This window comes from Hydra vulgaris, chromosome 12 (genome assembly GCF_038396675.1).
Source record: "Hydra vulgaris chromosome 12, alternate assembly HydraT2T_AEP".
Taxonomy (NCBI): Eukaryota; Metazoa; Cnidaria; class Hydrozoa; order Anthoathecata; family Hydridae; genus Hydra; species Hydra vulgaris.
The window spans coordinates 32919361-32941970 of NC_088931.1; the positions used below are offsets into that span (position 1 = coordinate 32919361).

Below are 22610 nucleotides of genomic sequence, written 5' to 3' on the forward strand. Positions count from 1 at the left end.
TCACTACAACTACTGACATCACTACAACTACTGACATCACTACAACTACTGACATCACTACAAGTATTGACATCACTACAAGTACTGAGATCACTACAACTACTGACATCACTACTAGTACTGACATCACTACAACTACTGGTATCACTACAAGTATTGACATCACTACAAGTACTGACATCACTACAACTACTGGTATCACTACAACTACTGGCATCACAAATTGTTGCCTTTGAAAATAACTCGCTCACCTCAAAGCATGACATTATTTTGAAATTATTTCTTACAACAATAAATTTACACATAATAATTAATATTTAAATATTAAAAGATAATAACAAAAAAAAAACAAAAAAAAAAACAACAGCTCTAGTTTAAATTTTATCTATAAATATATTTTTAAAAACTTTAACAAATATTCAGATAATTTTTTTTCTTTTTATAGATTTTTTTTACTTGTTTAGGCAGTCTATTTTTAAAAAATAGACCTTTACTTGTGTTTCATATCTAGAATTAATTTGTTGATTAATATCTTTTTATATGTTGATTTTAATATGATTTTTTATAGTTAATAATTTTATATATTTTTTTTATAAGTTATTTTACAATTAATTTTTGAACTAATAAAGCAAAAAAAACCTGCAAAGTATGGTAAATTATTACCATATATGGGGAATTATTACAAATAAAATCTTCCTTACATTAATACCAATTGTTGCAGATTGATCGATCGTATTAACATTAGGTACTGAGAGAGAGCGGCCACGGTCTTGAGGTCCAAGTAGTCGTGGTGTCAAAGGTATAGGAGAAATTACGGAGTTTTGGTTGCTAGGCCTTTTAATAGATAGAGTTTCAAATTATTATCTATTAACTTTTACATAAATTTAGAATAAAACTACTTAATTTTAAATAGATATAAAAATCTCAAAAATAATAACTTCAAAGAGAATATCCAAATAAATTATTTGATTTGAGTTTCTAGCATGTAGGTAAATATCTTATATAATTTAAGTAACTATAAGCCACAATATCAAACAATTATAGCTAAACAAACCACACCTTTTATAACCATTATAATGAACTGTTTGTTGACATAATGAAGGTACTTCTTTTGCACACTTTTGATGAAATCTGTAACCACATGTTTGACATCTAAATTGTTTAAATATCTTTACATAAAAACCTTTGTGGTACAAATCATTAAAAAATCAAAAACTCCAAAAATATCTTCAAAGTTAAAACCCCTTAAAGTTCTGAAAGGCCACCATAATTAACTCCATAAAAAACTCACATTTTTACATACTATTCAGAACAAAAGCTTCAAAAGTTATACAAACAATAATATTCTGTTTAACCACTATGGATGTTTCTATAATTGAATTATAATTTATTGGGCTTTCACCTGGTTGTACAAAACTTTGACTTAATCTGATCTCTCCATTAAAAATATTTGAACATGTTTGTGAAGTTGTAATTAAAAATGTACTGGAAATTACTTTTAGCCTTTTTTTGTTGATATTTTCTTATTGCATATATCTAAAACAATATTTTCCAAAAAAAAAACATTCAAATTTTATTTGTCACACTGAAAAAGTTCTCTATTCCAAGGTGTGTATGTATATATATATATATATATATATATATATATATATATATATATAGATCTATAGTTTGTTGTCTTTGGGAAAAGCGGAAGGAAAAAAGTGATTCTTACGCCAACACATACGTCACTTTTAATTACTTTTGACTTTCATCTAACATTTACGTGTTGGACGAAAGTAAAAACCATTAATTTAATTACAAATAAATCGTTTTTTAAAAAAACCACAAAAACGCAAATTTAATTTACCAGAATGTTTTAAAAACATTCTGAATGTTTTTAACAATATAAACAATGTTTTTATTTTTATTTTTGTTAATAAAATGGTTTCATTTTTTATTTTTTTAATAAAATGTTTTTATTTTAATTTTTTTTTACTGTAAATCATGCGCGGAGTGTTGCTACATCGACTATCTTATAGCCTGAGTCGCAAGGGAGTGCTGCTACATCAACTGACAAATAGCCTAACTCGCAAGGGAGTGCTGCTACATCAACTGACAAATAGCCTGACCCGCAAGGGAGTGCTGCTACATCTACTATCTTTTAGCCTGACCCGCAAGGGAGTGTTGCTACATCGACTGAGGGTTTGTTTGGGGCAGACAGTCAATCAATTAATAAAAAAAAATAATTCCGGTCTTGCATTTTAATTTTTACTTTTTGTCAACAAAATATTGAAAAAACTTTCGGACACCATCTCCGGTTTTATAACTATATATATATATAGACAGATAAATATATATATATATATATATATATATATATATATATATATACATATATATATATATATATATATATATATATATATATATATATATATATATATATATATATATATATATATATATATGTATATATATATATATATATATAAATTAGTAAAAAAACACTTATCTAACTTTTTTCTACAACTTGAAGTTTCACCATTGCTGGATCATCAGGAAGAGTTCTCTTCCTGATGATCCAGCAATGGTGAAACTTCAAGTTGAAAAAAAATTTATTTTAAAACTGTTCAATAGATTAATTAGTAAAGTAATTTTTCATTTTATATTTATAGTATAAACATAAAAAGGAAAATAATATATTTACTACAATATATTTTTATTGTAAACAATTTTAAAGTTTTTCAAAAAAACTTTATTCAGAGACAATTTATGCAATCATAATATTAAATTCATTTATTCAAAATTTAATTATGAACATTTTTTCTTTCTCTCTTGTTCTAAATTTCTATGCAAAGAGCAAATAACACAATAAAAATGCAATATCTTTTACACATTTATTACACGCTATACTTTAATGCAACAATGAAAAATCTTGTAACTCGTCTTGTAACTGCTCATTATATATATATATATATATATATATATATATATATATATATATATATATACAGAGGCGTGGTGGCCCCAGAAGTTATGCGGGATTCCCGCATGGGCTTTTCACTTTTTCATCTAAATAAGGGCCTTTTGACAAGTTTTAATTTTTTCTACATTTTAAATATATTTTACAATCATTTACAATATTTATGTTTGCACAAATTAAATTTTATTTATCCCTTGATTTTAAGTCTTTAACTTTGAGCGCAATTATATTAGTATTTTGCATAATTGTGCTCTGAAAACAAATTAGATATTTTAAGACGTATTATGAAATTTTTTTCATAAGAAAAATTATGAACCCATAAACGGTCGTAATGTTGACAAAATAAATTTAAAAACAGTCCGCAGACCCATATTGTTATTGTTGGACTTAAATTAGCTTAATTTAAATTTAACCCCAAAATATTTTTTTAAATGAATTAAAACGCAATACAAATATTATATTGAATTATTGTATTGCGTTTTAATTCATTTAAGAAAAATGTTTTGGTGTTAAATTTTAAATTAAGTTTTATATAAATAAGTATTGAACTCATGTTTTGCTTTTTTGTAACGTTTCGAAACAAATATAAACTTGTTTAATAATAAATAAAGTTTTTTATTTTTATACAGTTTAAATTATTGTATATAAATAAACAAATCACTCCGTAATATTCTGTCCTCAGACAGATTAAAAAAGGATGATGGCTGTGCAAAAAGTACAATTAAAGAAGATATGTTTGATGCAAACTTTGAATTATGAACTGTATAAATACACAAATAAAACTTTCTAAAAATAGCGTAAAACCATATTAACCATAGTAACTCTTCCTGATGATCCAGCAATGCTGAAACTTAAAGTTGAAGAAAAAAGTTAGATAAGTGTTTTTTGTTAATTTATTATTACTCTGTTCTTTAAGAACATTGAGCACTCTATTTGTAAAAAACACTAACATATAATTACATATATATATATATATATATATATATATATATATATATATATATATATATATATATATATACATGTAATAACTGACCTTATTCTAATAAATCATCAATACTAACTAGCAAGTTGAGATAACACTTGTAATTGTTAATATTGTTTGTAATACATTTATAATTATTAATATTGTAATTCGTAATTATTAATTATTGTATTTGTGATTTGTAATTATTAATATTGTTTGTAATACTTCAAAATAAAAAATGGTAACAATACGATGCAGCGACCACGTTTTTAAGGTATATTTATATATATATATATATATATATATATATATATATATATATATATATATATATATATATATATATAAATAAAATTAATATATATATATATATATATATATATATATATATATATATATATATATATATATATATATATATATATATATATATATATATATAGAACCCTTAGATGTTGTCCGAAAGTTTTTTCCATATTTTGTTGACAAAAAGTAAAAATTAAAATGCAAGACCGGAATTTTTTTTTTTTAATAATGATAGACTGCCTGCCCCAACCAAACCCTCAGTCGATGTAGCAGCACTCCCTTGCGGGTCAGGCTATTTGTCAGTCGATGTAGCAGCACTCCCTTGCGAGTCAGGCTATTTGTCAGTCGATGTAGCAGCACTCCCTTGCGAGTCAGGCTATTTGTCAGTCGATGTAGCAGCACTCCCTTGCGAGTCAGGCTATAAGATAGTCGATGTAGCAACACTCCGCGCATGATTTACAGTAAAAAAAATAAAAATAAAAACATTTTATTAAAAAAAATTAAAATAAAAACATTTTATTAAAAATATTAAAAATAAAAACATTGTTTATATTGTTAAAAACATTCAGAATGTTTTAAAAACATTCAGAATGTTTTTAAAAACATTCTGGTCAATTAAATTTGCGTTTTTGTGGTTTTTTTATATAACAATTAATTTGTAATTAAATTAATAGTTTTGACTTTCGTCCAACACGAAAATGTTGGACGAAAGTCATAAGTAATTAAAAGTGACGTATGTGTTGGCGTAAGAATCACTTTTTTCCTTCCGCTCTTCCAAAAGCCAACAAACTATAGATCTATATATATATATATATATGTATATATATATATATATATATATATGTATATATATATATATATATGTATATATATATATATATATATATATATATATAGAGATATAGATATATATATATATATACATATACATATACATATATATATATATATATATATATATATATATATATATATATATATATATATATATATATATATATATATATATATATATACATATTTTTTTTCGTATAGGCCTTTACATCAAGCATATATGGTAAAATACCGCATAGATAGGCCTTTTAATAAAAATCCCGCATGGGCTTTTTGGAGCCACCACGCCCCTGTATATATATATATATATATATATATAAATTTTTTAAATATATATTTATTTATTTTCTTTATTTTTTGTATTTATATTGTAATTGTAAATAATACAAGGTGGCCCATAAGTCACTTATATAAATTATAAGTAACTTATGGTCACTTATAATTTTTATAAGTTATATAAGTTATATAATTTATATAAGGTATTATACTATATTTTTCATTGTTGCATTAAAGTATAGCATGTAACAAAATTAAAAAATATAATCTTTGGAGATTTTTGGTATGGATAAGTTTACAACAGAACAAGGAGTGAAGATAATTGAATTTTACTTTGAAAATAGAGCGTCAATTGTTGCAACACAAAGATCGTATATGCGTTATTTTAATGTTTACAACCTCTTTAGTAGGCCTGCAATATTGAACCTACTGATGCATTTTCAAGAGCATGGCTCTGTAAGTGATAGGTCTAGAAGTGGATGAGGTTGTTCAGTACGTACACATGAAAATACTGAGGCTGCGAGCTGTAGCATTGAAGAGAACCTAGCCACATCCACTCGAAGGCATTCTCAAGAACTTGGCATCTCACGGAGTTCTCTGCAGCGCATTTAAAGAGACATGCACATGTACCTTTACAAGGTTCAATTAGTGCAATCTTTACAACCATCAGACTTTCAAAAATGACTAAATTATGCTGTCAGGTTTCAGAGAACTGCAAGAAATGACAATGAGTTTATTCACAAGTTAATCATGGGAGATAAAGCTCATTTCCATTTGGAAGGACATGTGAATAAGAAGAATACCAGATTCTGGGGCACAGAAAATCCACGCCAAGTTTATGCAAGTCCATTGCACCCAGTTAAAGTCACCACATGGTGTGGAGTAACATTAGATAGGGTTATTGGGCTCTTCTTTATTAAAGATGCAAATGAAAATGCTGTGACTGTAACTGCTGAGAGATATCAAGACATGCTAGCAAACTTTGTTCAACCTCAGTTAGCAAACATGGCAGGGTATTGGTGGCAACAAGATGGAGCAACTGCACATACCGCTAGAGACACAATTCAGTTGTTAACTGCAATGTTTCAGGATTGGATCTCTTGTAATTCTGATTTAGAATGGCCTACATGTTCTCCTGATTTGACAGCACCAGACTTTTGGCTTTGGGGATATCTTAAAGACAAAGTATATGCAAATAAGCCCTGAACTATTTAAGAACTTATGGCAAACATACGACAGGAAATTCTTTTCCTAAAACCTCAGATGTTAAGAAGTGTAATGGAGAAAAGCTTAGAAAAAGTTTGACTTTGTGAAGCCGAGAATGGAGGCTATTTAAGAGACATTATTTTTCATAACTAAGTCAGAACTAACTTACAGACGCAAAACTTTGTAATAAAAAAATAATTAATTAAATACAGTCATTTAAGAAAAAGTTATTTAATTTCTAAAATGTAAAGTGACTTATGGGCCACCTTGTATAAATTTGTTTTGTTTTAAAAAATAGAATTTTATAAATAATAATTTTTGCTGTTTTGCTTGTAAATAAATTTCATTTAAAAAAAATATTTTGTTCTTTTTTAACAATTGATGTTTTGCTAATTGTAAATAAATATACATACTTATATAAGTAAATACACTTTTGTTTTGCATTTTAATTGTTTGAAAAAAGCACCTCTTGATTTAAAGTCTTGATCTCTTTTCACCTGCCGATTATATATGAAATGGAGGGAGGATTGCAATTTTGTTTTATTTTATTAGCATGTTTATGTAATCAATTAGAAAGCTTGAAGTATGTATTAAGTAAATTTTTGAATAAAAAATATAACAGGTTTGAAATATTATCAAAAAAAATTCTTTAAAATATGTCATGTTGGGTCTCAAAAGCAGCGAAATTATAAAAAAATTTCAAAAATAATTATATTTTATAAAAGTATATTAAAATAAAAATTATTTTAAAAAAATTGTAAAAAAATCATTTTATTTTATAATAAAAGACCATAGTTTTTGTGCAATAAAATCTAAAACATTAATTTGTAACAAAATAATAATTATTTTTAAACTTTTTATATAATCTTGTTTCTTTCAATACCCAAAATGATATACTTTTGAAGAAATGTTTTTTTGATAATATTAGGACCTGTCTGATGTTTAGAGGTCTTGGGCAACTCCTAAAGCAAAATTTTTGTTCAAAAATTTTCAAAAATCATATTTTAATATATAGTACACATTTTCAAAGATAGTTGATTTCAAAGATAGTTGATATATATATATAATATATATTAGAATTAGAAAAAATGAGGTCAGCAAAAAATTGTTGACCTTAAATGCAAGGTGTTTCAGACATTTGCTTGAAAATATGAAAAATGACCAACATTTCAGAAATTAAATAGAATGTTTGTCTCATCATTTTATTTTAATTACCTTATTAAGTATTTAATTTTATTTGAAGTATTTACTTTAGAATTTAATTTAAAAATTTTTGCGCTTTCGTAACTATTTTATTAAGAGTTGAAATAAAAATGTTCATTATGCTGTTGTGTTTTTAAATTAACTTATTCACACTTTAAATATAACGTTTGTTTTTATTTAGAATTTAAATAATATGTTTGTTTTGCCGTTTATTTATTTTCAATAGTTTTATTCAGGTTTGAAATAAAAAAATTTTCCGGTTATACTTTATTATTTTATTTAGAATTTTAATAGAAGATTCGCTTTGCTGTTTGTTTTTTTGTTTTTATAAAATTATTTTATTTAAAAGTTAAACAAATCATTCAATTTGACATTTTTATTTTTATTTTATTTAGAATTTAAACAAATTGTTCGTTTTAAAATTTAAAAATTCTAAGATTGGCAAAAAATGGCCAACCTCAAATACTGTCAGGTTGGCAGTTAGGTCGGTATTGCATAATGCAGACCCTAATTTCAAGGGCTGTATATATTCTAAACAAGTTATATTTATAAAAAAAAATTAATTAAAAGTTTTGTGATGGAATACAGAACATTAAAAAAAAAAGTACCTAAAACCTTGAAACAGTAATTTTCCACATGCATCACAAAATGTTAGTGTAAAAAATGTTTTCCTGACCTAAAATTAAAAAGTCTCAATATTTTTTACCACAAGAGTCTAAATGTAAATTTATCAAAATTTTAAACATAAAAACTTATGAAATGAAAGCATACAGTAAAAGGATTTGTTATAGGTATGAAATGATGTGACACATAAGTGTTATGGTAAATGAAAAGTGCTTTGCATAACTCTTAAGGTATATAAGTCATAAAAAATTTTTTAATTACATAAATTAGTTTTGTATTTATGAACATTTAGCTTTTAAAAACTACTGCAATTTAATAAGTTACTACTAAACTTAATAATAATAACAAGGTTTGTATTTTGAAGTTTAGTGTTGAGAGAGTTTTAAATAAAATTAAAAAAAACAAAAAACAACAACAATAACAAAAAAACCCTCGGTGAATTTTAAAAAAAATGTAAAAGGGTATTTAGACAGTTGATATATTCTTACACTTGTGTTATTGAGACATTTGTACATTTTGTGCACATTTCTAATGCAGTGTTAGAACATGTTAACAAAGAATCTTATTTCTAGCTAAATCAAATGAAAAGGATAAAAGTCTTCTAGGTTTAAATAAGCGAAATTTCTAGCAAACAAAAACCAAGATTATTATCATACCTCAACAAAAATGTCACATAAAACATACATAAGTCTAAATAAATATTGATAATATATATTGATAATAAATAAAAATATTTACTTTATTAGATATTTTTGTATTGTTAATTTTTGTAAACATTTTGTTTATTAACTATGTATTAAAGCAATCTGTAAAATTTTCTTCTGTTACAGATTCAAACTTTGGTAACAAATATCATTCAAACTTTGGTAACAATGGTGTGTGGTTTTTTAAAAGATAGTTACTTTTTGTATTAAACTGGTTAAAAGATGTGACATTTTTTGAGGTGAATAAAAATTAAAGACAAAAAAGTTTATAGCATGACCAAAATAGTGTGTGCCTGCACAAAACAGAATTTGTACATAAAATGGTTATTGAGTAACACTTTTAAAAAAGATCTGTTGCAATTGACAAGATTTGGTTGTGGCATGTTCAGAAAACAATTAGTTTCAATGAAAATAGCATTTATTATATCTTCAGTCAAACAAGGTTTAACATAATTTACACTCTAACTTGCAAACAGCTTAAAAACTTGAAAACAATTTAGACTTTAGCTCTTCATATTCTACTCATTCACAACTATATGAAGCAACAAGTGAAAAATAAAATATGTGTATTTAATTTAATACACACATATATACATGCATACATGTTTTTAATGTATGTTTAAGATCTAATTTTAAATTTAATTGTATAAGAAGAACACACTGTATTTGGAGATGCAACATTTTTTAAACATTTCCCCTCTAGTAAAGATATTTTTAAAGCATCCTATAAAAACAAACGGTCTAATGAATTCAAAATAAACATCAAACTCGAGCAGTTAATCTAAAAAATATATATATCAGATACATGGAGTTATTGCTAGAAACAGCAGCATAATCAATAGTTTATATAATAGTGAACTAAATAGCATGCAAACTAACTTTGTTTTCCCAATATAAATTCCAAAGATAAAAACAACAAGAATTTTGTAAAGAAGCATAGAACACCAAACTAAAACATGAATGGCAATTGGCATGTTTCTGGAGCAACTGGACATAATGCCATGGAATGCAAATAATGCCATGGGATATTCAATGGGCTGTACCCAAAAACGCTACCTATAAATGACAACTATCATATAAGGAAAATAAGGGAATCGCTTGAAATTAATTATGCACAAACATATCAAGAGGTTAAACAATCCCTGTTACTACTGAACAGGAATAACAGGGTAAAAGTTGCTTCAAATAGTTAGAGTCCATTATTTGAGAAAATCATAAAAAAACAAAACTTTTATTAACATGGTCTCTATAATGACTTATTTTTGATATTAATGTTTTGTAATGGTTTTTAAATTGGCATTTTATGTCTGATGAGAGTCTATACAAATTAGACCGAAATATCGCATAAAAGAAAAAAAATTAATACTGTGCTGTTTTGTATGTTTTATAACTTATTAGAACTTAATGTACAAGAAGAAATGTCGCTAAAACACTTAATTACTACTTCTTACAGCAAGGAGGTTTATGATACAAAAAAAAAAACTCCAAGAGCAAAAAATCAAAAATCCAATTTTGAAAAACCAGTTTATATTCCTACAGAGATGCATTTCTAATAATATAATTCTATCATCTTTAAGAGTGTGATCTCCAATTAAATCAAAAAAAGCTGAAAATATTACTCAGGAATATCAAAGAAAGCTATTAACATGTGTACAAAACAAAGCAAAATATCAGTTTTTTGCAGGTAAGGAGTTCATTAAAAACATTAACCTAGATTTAAGAAGTTTATTAATACCTAAACATTACAAAATTATTGAAAATGCAACTGAAAAATCAAAAAAACATTATTTCGAAATTAAAAAGAATCATTTAAAAGAAAAATACAATAAACTTTATCAAAAAAGAAATAACAGCCTATAAAAATAATTAAACCAGGAGTTTTAAACCTCACTTAAATTCAAATAGATGCTCATACTAATTAAATTTTAAATTTGGGTCCTAATTTTGCCCCTTTTTATAAAAAATTACAATTTATGGAGATATTAACACCTATTGAGTCATTTGCCTCAAATTTAGAGAAACAAATCAAAAAAGCTGACGTAGAGAACATACAACAAAATGTTAGCAAAATTTTGACAAAACCACTAAAACATAAACTTACAGATAACATAACAAGAAAACAATGATTAGCGTTAAATAATTTAAAAAAGAATAGAGATGTGTTAAATATTTATCCATTTGATAAAGGTTCTGGATTTATTGTTATAAATGAGTTCAATGCTTTTCAGAAACTTGATAAAAAATTTAATAACTCAATAATATTAAACTATGATCCTACCCAGAAACTTAAGTTTCAGAAATTGTTTTGCAAATTAAGAAAAGAAAACAGAGTTGATAAAAAAATATATTTCCAGATATATTTATCTGATTGTATTACCCCTCGACTTTACTGTGTTATAAAAGCTCGCAAGCTGGAAAAAAATTCTCCAAGAATATCTTGTTAAAATTATTCAACATACCCTAAACAAAAACAAAACACACTTTGAATTCTACATCATTTGTCAAAGAAGCAAAATCCTGGTGTGTCAGTCCAGATGAAATTCAAGTATCATATGATGTAATACCTTTGTATACATTAATACCAATTGATAAAGTCATACCTGTAATAATTGATTATCTTAACAATGATATAACTGATCTTAAAACAAGAACCAAATTAACACTAACTGACATTCACCAAATAATAGAACTATGTTTTAGTCAATGCTATTTTATGTATAAAAATGAAATTAGAACCATATCTCACTCAGGTCCAATTGGATCATCACTAATGGTTGTTATTGCAGAGGCATTCTTACAAAAATTGGAAACAAGGGCTCTACATATTTCAGAAATCAACAATTTTTCACCAAAATCTTATAAGGTATGTTGATATGTTGATGATAGCCATGTCAGATTTAAATCAGTTGAAAAACATAACAAAATTTTTATTTTATTAAACCAACAAGACTCCAATATTCAGTACACATCAGAGGTTGAACAGAGAAAACAGAGAGAAGAGGTTGAACAAAATAAATAGAGAGAACTATATTTTTTAGATATAAAAATAACTAACACAAATAAATACTAATATGATTTAAATGTCCACCATCAAAAGCAATAACAAACATACAAATAAAACCTAACTGAAATATCAACCCTGCAATTATTACTGGAGTTTTTAAAGGTTTCATATCACAAGCCACCAATATTTGCTCCAAAAAATACATTAACAACAAGATTTAGTTTATAATAGATATGTTTGCTGAAAACGGTCATAAGAGATCAGATCTAGAAACAATTGCCGCAAATTACCTTTAACTAAAAACAACTCTAACAATAAAGTTCCAAAAAAAAAAGTTGCAATAATAAAAGTATCTTGTCTACTAACACTTGAACCAAAACTAAAAACTACAGTCTATACAAACTAGACCAAAATATCACATAAAAGAGAAAAAATTAGTATGCTGCTGTTTTTGGTGTTTTATATCTTATTGTTAAAATGTATAAAATATACTTTATTAAAGATTTATGATAATACTTGATTGTGATATTAAAGAGCTGAAACAATATTATAGAATTCTCAAAACGTCTAGACATCTAGTCAGGAAGAGCTGTTTGGAATAGGTGGGCAAGATATGCTTTCTTACTAAAAATGTTTGCTTTTGTAACTTTTTTTTTTTAGTTCCTAAATTATTTTAAGAAAACAGATCGTGTTAAAGAGCACTACAAAATAATATTTAATAAGGAAGTTACCTGCTGCTTTCATCACTTTTATAGTTGTATAGAACAAACATCAAACCAAGAAAACTTTTAATAGACAGCATTTTAACCGCAGTGCCATCTGTGCTAATTATGCTAAATATTAGTTGTTTTGAAATATTTATTAAAATTACAAGCTTACGTGTAAATATTTTCCAAACTTGACAGATTTAGTAGAGATGGGCCAGCACTGACTTAAGAGACTGGGATTAGATTTATCATTATTAACAATCAAAAGTATCCATAGTTATTCTTTCTCTAATGTTTTAAAATTTCTTGCTATACATATTTGTGTTTACACCATATTTATTTTTAATCAGCTTAAAAATGGTGAGAAAATAGAATTATTTGTGAATACGCAGAGTTTGAGATGAAACAGACGCGATCCAGCTGCGCTTGTGAAACATGCCTGTAAATGGTATTATCAAACCTTCTAGGTGCGATAAACAACGCTTGCTCAGCTTATAACAAGAGTATAAAATCACGCTTGTCCAAAAGTTTGAGGCGGAACAAATAATATATTATTTTTCATTTTTTTATAAAATATTTTTAATAAAAACTTTTTGGTACTGACTTATTATTGAAGCACTGATATAAAATATAATTAGCACTGTGTCACTCATTTTCTGCAAGTTTCTTTTTTACACTAACGTAATAAATGAACATTTTAAAGTCATTAATAGTCATTAATTTCAATAAAGGAATGTTAAATACTTTAACCAAATGCACAAATAGAAAATTAGAAAATCAAAAAATTACTGCAAAATATTTTTAATTTTGTAAAAACATCAAGTAAGATTGATTTATTGTTAATAATACTTTGGACATCGTTTATAATAAAAATGAATATTCACAATAGAGATTTTTTTAATGTTGATATTTAATTATTAAATTGATTGTTAAATGTTGGTACTTAATTATTTCAAAAATATGCTGAAAAACTAAACTAAACAATGAGAAAGTTAAAAAAAATAATAACCTTAATAAAAATTGTCAACAAAAGTTAAAAAAAATTAAACCTAAAAAAACTTAATTAAAATAAAAGAAACTGATTTTGAACAACGTTACTGCATTCTTTTTTTCTTCAGAATTCTTTTTTTAATGACAAAGTTGAAACTAACGTTTATAAATAACCACACTTATGTAACATTAATTAAAAATGGTTTCTTTATTATTATTATTCTTTACTATTCATTCATCTGTAACATTAGAAAAGGTAAAAATGTTAAGTTAAGTTACTTAACTTCTAGTTAAAAAAGTGTGAATATTTTTTCCTTTAAAGACACTAAATCAAACCGATGTTTATAAACTATATTATAGAAAAAGTTTTGAACAATTTAAATTAATCATAAAAAATGTGTACCTTTATAAATAATAAATAAAAACCAAAAAAATTGTTATTGTCTTTTGCTATGATTCAATTAAAATAGGTACCACATAAAATAAACGTTTGTGTAAAATTATTTTTAATAGTAAAATGATTTTTAAATACATATATCAAAACAACGAAAGCAAAAAATTTTCTTTAATACAAAATTAATAAGGACTTGCACTTGCGTTTTTTGTTTTATACCAGTAAAAGTAAAGAAAAATCGCGATCTGGTGCAAACAATAAACAAGAAGTTGTGAAATATAAAAATCTACTTCTTTGAAAAAGTGTCATGAGTGCGCCGATGTAGATACTACTTCAAACATTTGTTGACAAAAGAAAGATGTATAACAAATAAAAAGCTTCTTATGAGCACAGCAATTTTCAAATTTTACAATCGCTCTAGTCAACGTTATCTCAAGCGCGCATAATCCCGCTTGATGATAACATATTATAATTTTACAAGCGCAATATAACACGCTTGGCGAATTTCTTCATCACAAGCCCTGAATAAAGCAATAAAGTTAAGCATCCACAGTATTAAAAACTGCATTTACTTATATAATAATCAATATTAATTACATTTATAATATTCAAAAACACATTTTGAAGATTTAAAAATTTTTTTAGATTTTTTATAAGATAAATGAAACCTACAAAGTTATGGCATATGCTCCTAATATTTTCTTCTTTATTAAAAGCCTCGACTAATACCTAAATAAAAGCCAAACAAATATATATATATATATATACATATATACATATATATACATATATATATATATATATATATATATATATATATATATATATATATATATATATATATATATATATATATATATATATATATATATATATATATATATATATATATATATATATTTGTTTATATAATTTTAAAACAAAATAATTTTTGATAATTTTAAAAACTTGCAAACAGAGCATTTATTTTTTTTAAAACACGAGTTTTTAAACTATATTTGATCAATAATTTATATAAGAGCAAAATCAAATCAGTATTTTAGTATATTGTAGGGTATCCTTTATAATTGAGAATGGCTTAGCATCTACAAGGCATCTACGAATTAACTAAATTACATTAATTGAATAAACATCAATGATAATTGTATCCATAATTTCATTGATTTTACTAAATAATTCGACATGATTTGTAGGTTTGATGCCTATCATTTGATGATCAACATGTTCCCACACATGTTCAATGGCATTTAAGTCAGGTGATTAGGATGGCAATTTTCAAAAAACAAACTTTACTTTTTTTGAAAAATTTTGAACCAATATGGTTATATACTTGGGTTTGTTATTTTGCTCATATACCCATTCTCAAGGTATTTTATCCTTTGCCCCAGTAATTCCAATTTTATCCATAGTTCCAGTAATTATATGGAGCAAACCAACACCAACCCAATTAAAACATTCTCAGACCATTACAATTGTAGTTATTTAGCCACAAATCATTCCATAGAATTGTCTCATTTGTACATTTATATCGACAGCTGTGAGGATTTTCTTTGTTTGGTATCATGAGCTTTTATCCTGATGATGTGTACTTTTGTGAGTTCTTCCTATTTGCTTTTGATACTTTGTGGATCCAGTAAGATCATATCTGTTCATAATTTAGTCAACACCAGACTTACCAACTCCATAAAGCTGTTTTACAAAATAAAATTCTATTTTCAACTGATCTCACAATAACTTTTTCACTGAAGATGAGATACATTTCTTAGATACCATGATACTCATATATAAATAATCACTTATAAATAAAGCTTTTTATCTATTTCAACTATTTCTTTACAATATCAACTAATTAGCATTTTTCTGGGAAAAATATAAAGCTTTAGTTTGTCCGCAAATTTTTGAACTCGTCAAAAAGTTTTACTTTTTAAATCAATTAAAAAATGTTTAATTATCAATATTTGTTTAAAACATAATAGTAAACATGAAAACCTTTTAAATGGTATATATGTTGGATTTAATATGTTGGTCACAAAAATAAGCATTTTGAGTTTATTTCATATCCAAAGCTTATATACTGAAATCTATCATCTATTTAAATATTTGACCAACTAATAGTCCTAATAATAGATAGAGAAAATATCAATTTCTGTTGTACACAAAAAAGTAGTCTAGTTTTTTGGCAATTTCTAAAAACCAATTTACTCTGACTTAGCACATTTTAAAAATTCACTCCTCAGGTATGTGCGAACCTATTTCTCTCTCTCTCTCTCTCTCTCTCTCTCTCTCTCTCTCTCTCTCTCTCTCTCTCTCTCTCTCTCTCTCTCTCTCTCTCTCTATCTCTATATATATATCAGGCCTTTTTATGAGATTTCGCTGCGTAACGAAAACGTGTAACGCATGTCAAAGTAACTCAACTCAGCAAATATATTTTGTATTGTTAGAAGTTATATTGTGTCACTAACGTCTTTTCAAGTACTGCATTGTAATTAAAGTTATTTTATTAACGCGTTAAAAATCATACAAACAGTTTTTTTTTTCTCACTATAACAAAAGTTACAAAAAAAATCTAAGCTCCTATTTGAAAAATCATTTTTATTATTTTTTTAAATATGAACTAATTTTTATTTTGAAAAAATTTTTTTTTACATAAAACATAACCTAATATTTGTTTATTTTCTAATAATTTTACAGTTGGTTTTCAGTTATTTTATTAACTGTTAATAAATTTTTTCTTATCTATTTTGTGAACTCTTTTTAATAATGTTTTTAAACAATAAAGAGTTTTTTTTTATTATTTATCAGTTACCGGTAACATATTTGTGATCATAATTTATTTTCATAAATTAAATGAACGTCATTAAAACTTATGTTATTGAATTAACAATAAACAAAATATCTTATTAATAAAATGTTTACATCAAAATAAATCGTGCAATTTTTAAACTATTATGACAAAAAAAGAATTTTATATTTAAAAGGAATTTATATATTTAATTCCTTAAGATAAAACTTATAACACTTTATTTTCTTTAACTAATTTTTAACAACAACAAAAAAATTATTAAACAAACTGTTTCTTTATCAAAAAATCTATTAGTGCTATATTATGCTGACACCCTCTTAATGTGTTCTATAAACTTCAAGTGTATCATGTTGGGTCTTAAATGAAGTGAAATTATATGGAAATTTTAAAAATGTAAACTATGTTATTTAAAAATAATGTTACATTTAAAAGCATAAAAAAAGAAATTTATTAACTAAAAAAGAAAAAAGTCCATTTTTACCGATTGTTTTGACAATTATTTCCAATAAGTTTTTTTATAAAATAATTATATTTTAAAAAATTTTCAATTGATTTTGCTTCATTTAGGACACAAACAGATCTAGATTATTGCAATAACAATTAGCTGAAAAAATTGAGTTTTATCTGAGTTCACGAACCACTGAGAGCCCCATGCTGTAGCAGAAGTGAGATTCTTTTCAAACTCAAATGTCCCCTCCATGCAATCAGAGAATGTTGGCTTCTTATCAAGACAAAAATAAATGGTAGTATCATCAGCGAGCAATGCCACCTTAGATGTGAGATTTTCTGGGAGATCTTTACTATAAATTAAAAAGAGTATAGGGCCAAGGATAGAACTTTGAGGAACCCCTGAAGTTACTGAAGAGTGCTGTCCATCTGGGACAAATTTTATCCTACGATTTGTAAGGAAGGATTCAATAACTTTTAAAATGTTATTTGATACACCATAAGAAAGCTTATGGAGAAGACCAGCATGTTAAACTTTATTAAAAGTTTTAGAAATGTAGAGAGCGATAGCCTTAGCCTCTCCACATCTATCTTATGCACAATAAAACCTAATTACCTTTAACGAATCAGCAGTAGAACAAGAAAATCGAAACCCATATTGATGATCAGAAAGTAAGTTATTAGATTCACGATGTGAGATTTGTTAATTAAAGACTCAAAAACTTTGCTTGTGATAAGAAGAAGACTATTGGGACAGTAGTTAGATGAGTCAGATCGCTCTTCAGAATTATTGAAAGTAGGTATAACAAAGGCTGCTTTCCTACAGGTTGGAAAACTAGACTCTGATAATTAGATATATATAATATAATATATAAAACAATTCAGCCAAACATGCTATTCTTCAATTAACACGTTGTATTAATGAACCTTTTAAAAATCAAAAATTTACACTTGGTGTTTTCATTGACTTGTTAAAAGCTTTTGACACGGTCGATCATAATATTTTGCTTAAAAAACTTGAATATGGCATAGCAGGTAAAACTCTAAGTTGGTTCAAAAGTTATCTCTCCAATCAAAAGCAATTTGTTTTTAACAAAGATTCCCAACCTCAAACATTAATGAACATAACATATGGGGACGGTAGTTAGATAAGTCAGATCACTCTTTAGAATTTTTGAAAGCAGGTATAACAAAGGCTGCTTTCCAACAGGTTGAAAAACTAGACTCTAATAATTAGATATATATAATATAATATATAATAAGTTATATATTTTTACGTATGTTTTAGTTTAAGTTAAATTTTTTTATTCTCTGTTTTGTTTTTCTTTTCTTTTTTAAAATAATATTTTTCAAAGTTTTTTTTTCTAGCTAAGCTAAGGTAAGTTTTTACAGAGAATTTTGAAATTTTGAAAATATGTTAAAAGTCATGGTCAAATCGTAGAAACAAAATATTATTTGTGTGGTCATTGTATTGGTCAAAATTATAGCACAACCTCTTAAAATAAGACTGTCACATAAAATTTTTGTATGCATTAATCATATTGTTGAGAGGTACTATATTTTTGAAATGTGGCAACAACTTGTAAAAAACTTACTTCAACAGCAATATAATATTGCTGATATTGCTAAATGTGCTAAAATTCCAGAAAATTTGTTTATAATATTGCTGATAAAATTAAATTGAATTTTCCAATGAAAAATTGACCAGGTCAAGGATGTCGTAGAAGTACTAATTCTACAGAAGACTGCTTTATAGAGACACTTGCTAAAAAAAATCATACTGATTTATGTAGAAAAATTGCTATAGAGTCGAATGCTGCAAAAGAAAAAACCATTAGTGCAAAAACAGTTAGTTGTCGTTTGTTAGAAAAAGAGTTGAAAAGTTACACACAGAAACAACGTCGTTATCAAAATAAGGCTCAGAAAAAGAAGAGACTCACTTGGTGTAAAAACAATAGTTGACATTTTGAAGTCTTTCTGCAAATGGTTTATTGAAGTTTTACGAAGTTAGAATGTTTCTACTTATTTAGAAGTTATTACTGAATTATATGGACACTATATGGACACTCCTTTTGATTCTGGAGCTGAAGATTGTTATTTTATGCAAGACAATGCACTGTGTCACAAAGAAAAAAAAAACTATGGAATAGTTTGCAAGGAAGAATATTGGGCTCCTAGAATGGCTACCCACTTCAACAGATGCAAATCCAATCAAAATGTTTTGGTCAATTATTGATCAAAAACTTGAAAATAACACCAACGACTTTAAGGATGCAATTTTATGACATTTGGGACAAGAATTCAGTTGATCTTTACTTTAAATTAGTAAATTCTGTTCCAGATCATATTTCTTGATTTTTTTAGAGGTTTTAAGAAATCAAACACTTCTTCATATTAAACAAACTGTTTTTATCTAAAATTATTGTTTAAATCTAAAATTAGTACTATGTGCTATAATTTTGACCAGCTTATTTTTCTGTATTATTTCTAAGTGAACTTTAAAACATGTTAACTTTAAATGCATTTTCAATTTTCATTTATTTTTGTAAAAAGTAAAATGTTATTCTTCAGATAAAAAAAATATTTGTAACTTTTCATTCAACCCTCCATTAAATTTTTATCATTCAATTTTTTTTTACATTTGTGCTATAATTTTGACAATGACTTGTAGAATCCAAAATTATAGTTTTACCTCAGCTCTATCTAAAGAAGAAACATCAGCATCCCAATCAACATGTTGTCTAAAAACAAAAACTCAAAAGATGAAACAGATATTCTAAAATATTATGAGAACTTTTTTTCCAAATATAAAATTTTATAGGTAACAAATTATAAGTATTTTATATATCACAATTTCATGAGTTAATTACAGTAATAACTTTTATGTAACAGTACAGTTTAAAACTTTTAGTTTTAAAATACTTAAGCATTAAAAACTTGTATATTCAAAAACTTTTCATACAATATATTGTGTTTTTATTAAAGCTGATTAAAAAGTCATTTCAGTTATTTCAAGTTACAAGAGAATCAAGAAAACCATCAAAAAAGTTTTAATATTAAATTAAATACTATTTGGCATATTTTTATTTACATTTATAAAACAAAAATGAAAATAAATAAATAAAAGAAGACAATATATGTAAATAATCTTGAACTATTTAAAAACCTAATTAAAAGCGATGTACGCAATTAAAATATATCAAATTATCATTTCATTCATTCAAAGTTACAAATGATTGTCTTTTGTTCTTGTTTTTTCTAAATATATCACATTAAGAATAGATGCAAAACAAATATGGAAAAGCTTAAGAAGATGGTTCAGAATGAAACAAGTTGAATAATTTAACATTAATAAAATATAAAAAAATCTTTTATTTCTACTATTTTTTTATTTTTGTTCTGATTCACTACCAACAAGGCTGCAAGCAACCACTATTAAGTCGGGAGTCGAGAGTTCCAAAGGGTTGAAAAAAAACTAGACAAATAAAAGTTTTTAGAGCAAACAGGGACAGATACAGTTAAAGAATAAGACTTTGCTGAATTAATGAGTCAAGCAAGAAAGAGTTTTAGTTGATGAAACTAGAGATGATAGCTCTTTTGAGCAGCGACCATGATAATATTTTTACAAAAGAGAAAGAGATGCAACTTTAGGACGATGGGAGAGAGGATCATGCTTGGCAGATAGAGCTGATCCCACTATGTTTACAATGCGATTTTTGACCTTGTCTAGGAGAGAAAGAGCATCATTAGAAGAACCAGCCCATGATGCAGATGTTAATTCACCAATCAATTGCATATATGGTTTCCATGAAAGGTAAGTAGTGAACAATAATCCAAGAAGACTTAGAAGGTTGCTATTCATTATTATAAGAATGTCAACAGTATTGGGATAGTTGTTAGCAGTAAATAACTGAGCTTTATTGGAGTTAAAATTCACAAGCCACTGCAAGCCCCAAAAATAAATTTTTCAATTGCTTCACTTTAAAATAAGTAGAAGACATGAGTGCATGGTTCATTGATGTCCTAATTGTTCAGGTATAGTTTCTTAAACAGGTTTCTTGATGCAAAACTAATTGACAATAACATTTATAAAGATGTATTATTTAATACAGACAGCACAGTGATGATCTTTCAGACAACAACAATTGAAGAATATGAAGTGATGTTGTCTGAAACAATAGTTAACAGCTCATTCTTAGATTGCAAAATGTCAAGCAAAATAAGGCAACGGAAGGACAATTTGACAAATAACTGCTGTATTGTCTTGGGTAAACTTTTCAGAAAAGTATGTGTTTGTGATTCAAGATGAAATCCAAAGTTACAATTCAAGCAAAAGTCAATCTACATTACACTCCGCTGCCCTGTATCTAAAAAAAAAAAAAGACCAAATAGCTTGAAGGAAAAAAAAGCTAAAGTAAAAAAAAGTTTGAAGTATTATAAAGGAATTAATTTCCTTCTTGTCAGCAGACAATGAGCATGACACTTGGTTTGTCTATGAAATTTAGACACAAATAATAAGCTATTTAAAAGAACATCATTTTAACACTTTAAAGATGCTGAGATAAAAAAACAGTTAAATAAATTTTTTACCTTTTTTTTTTAATTTTTAATTTCAACTATATTTCATATATAATTTCAATTATATGTAAATTAAATTTATGATTAAATATTATTAAATATAAATTTATTTTGTTAAATTTAATCTAAATTCTTTTTAAAATTTCAAAACGCTCTGTTTTACAATTTTTTTTTTATTGCTAAAATTTCCAACCTATGTTAAAAATTTTTTTAAAATAAATTTAATTCAAGTTACTAAAAAATGATTGTATTACATTTAACTATTTTGTATATTTATTTAAAATTTCAAATTAATTTTTTTTTTTTTCATTCCGTTACGAAAGTGTTAATATACAAAAGTGCTTAATGCACTTATAACTGCATATAAATGCATTCCTGGATAAACCATAATCAAGCCTGTAGGCAAAATTATTAGATTTATTAAAAAAATTTTAGAGAACTTTTTAAGTAAATTTTATATAGTGAATTTATGAAAAGATGATTTTTTCAGTTTTGAAATTGCTTTTTTGAAAATTGTAGTTTTGAAAAAGTTTTTTCTTTATTATTAATTTTTGAATTGGTTATAGAATGAACGTCGATTAGAAATGATTGACTAGTTTATG

General features: G+C 25.6%; 1 protein-coding gene across 1 annotated transcript in view; it reads right to left on the reverse strand.

The window, feature by feature from the left end:
• Positions 1-22610, reverse strand: part of LOC100201878 (serine/threonine-protein kinase B-raf) — a 64115-nt gene that overhangs the window by 14906 nt on the left and 26599 nt on the right. The window contains exons 5-9 of the mRNA XM_065812965.1: positions 20123-20171; positions 14853-14909; positions 8366-8433; positions 1060-1152; positions 702-834 (exon numbers count right to left, since the gene is read on the reverse strand). Of these exons, the coding sequence (XP_065669037.1) occupies positions 702-834; positions 1060-1152; positions 8366-8433; positions 14853-14909; positions 20123-20171 (400 nt within the window). The remainder of the gene's footprint in view (positions 1-701; positions 835-1059; positions 1153-8365; positions 8434-14852; positions 14910-20122; positions 20172-22610) is intronic.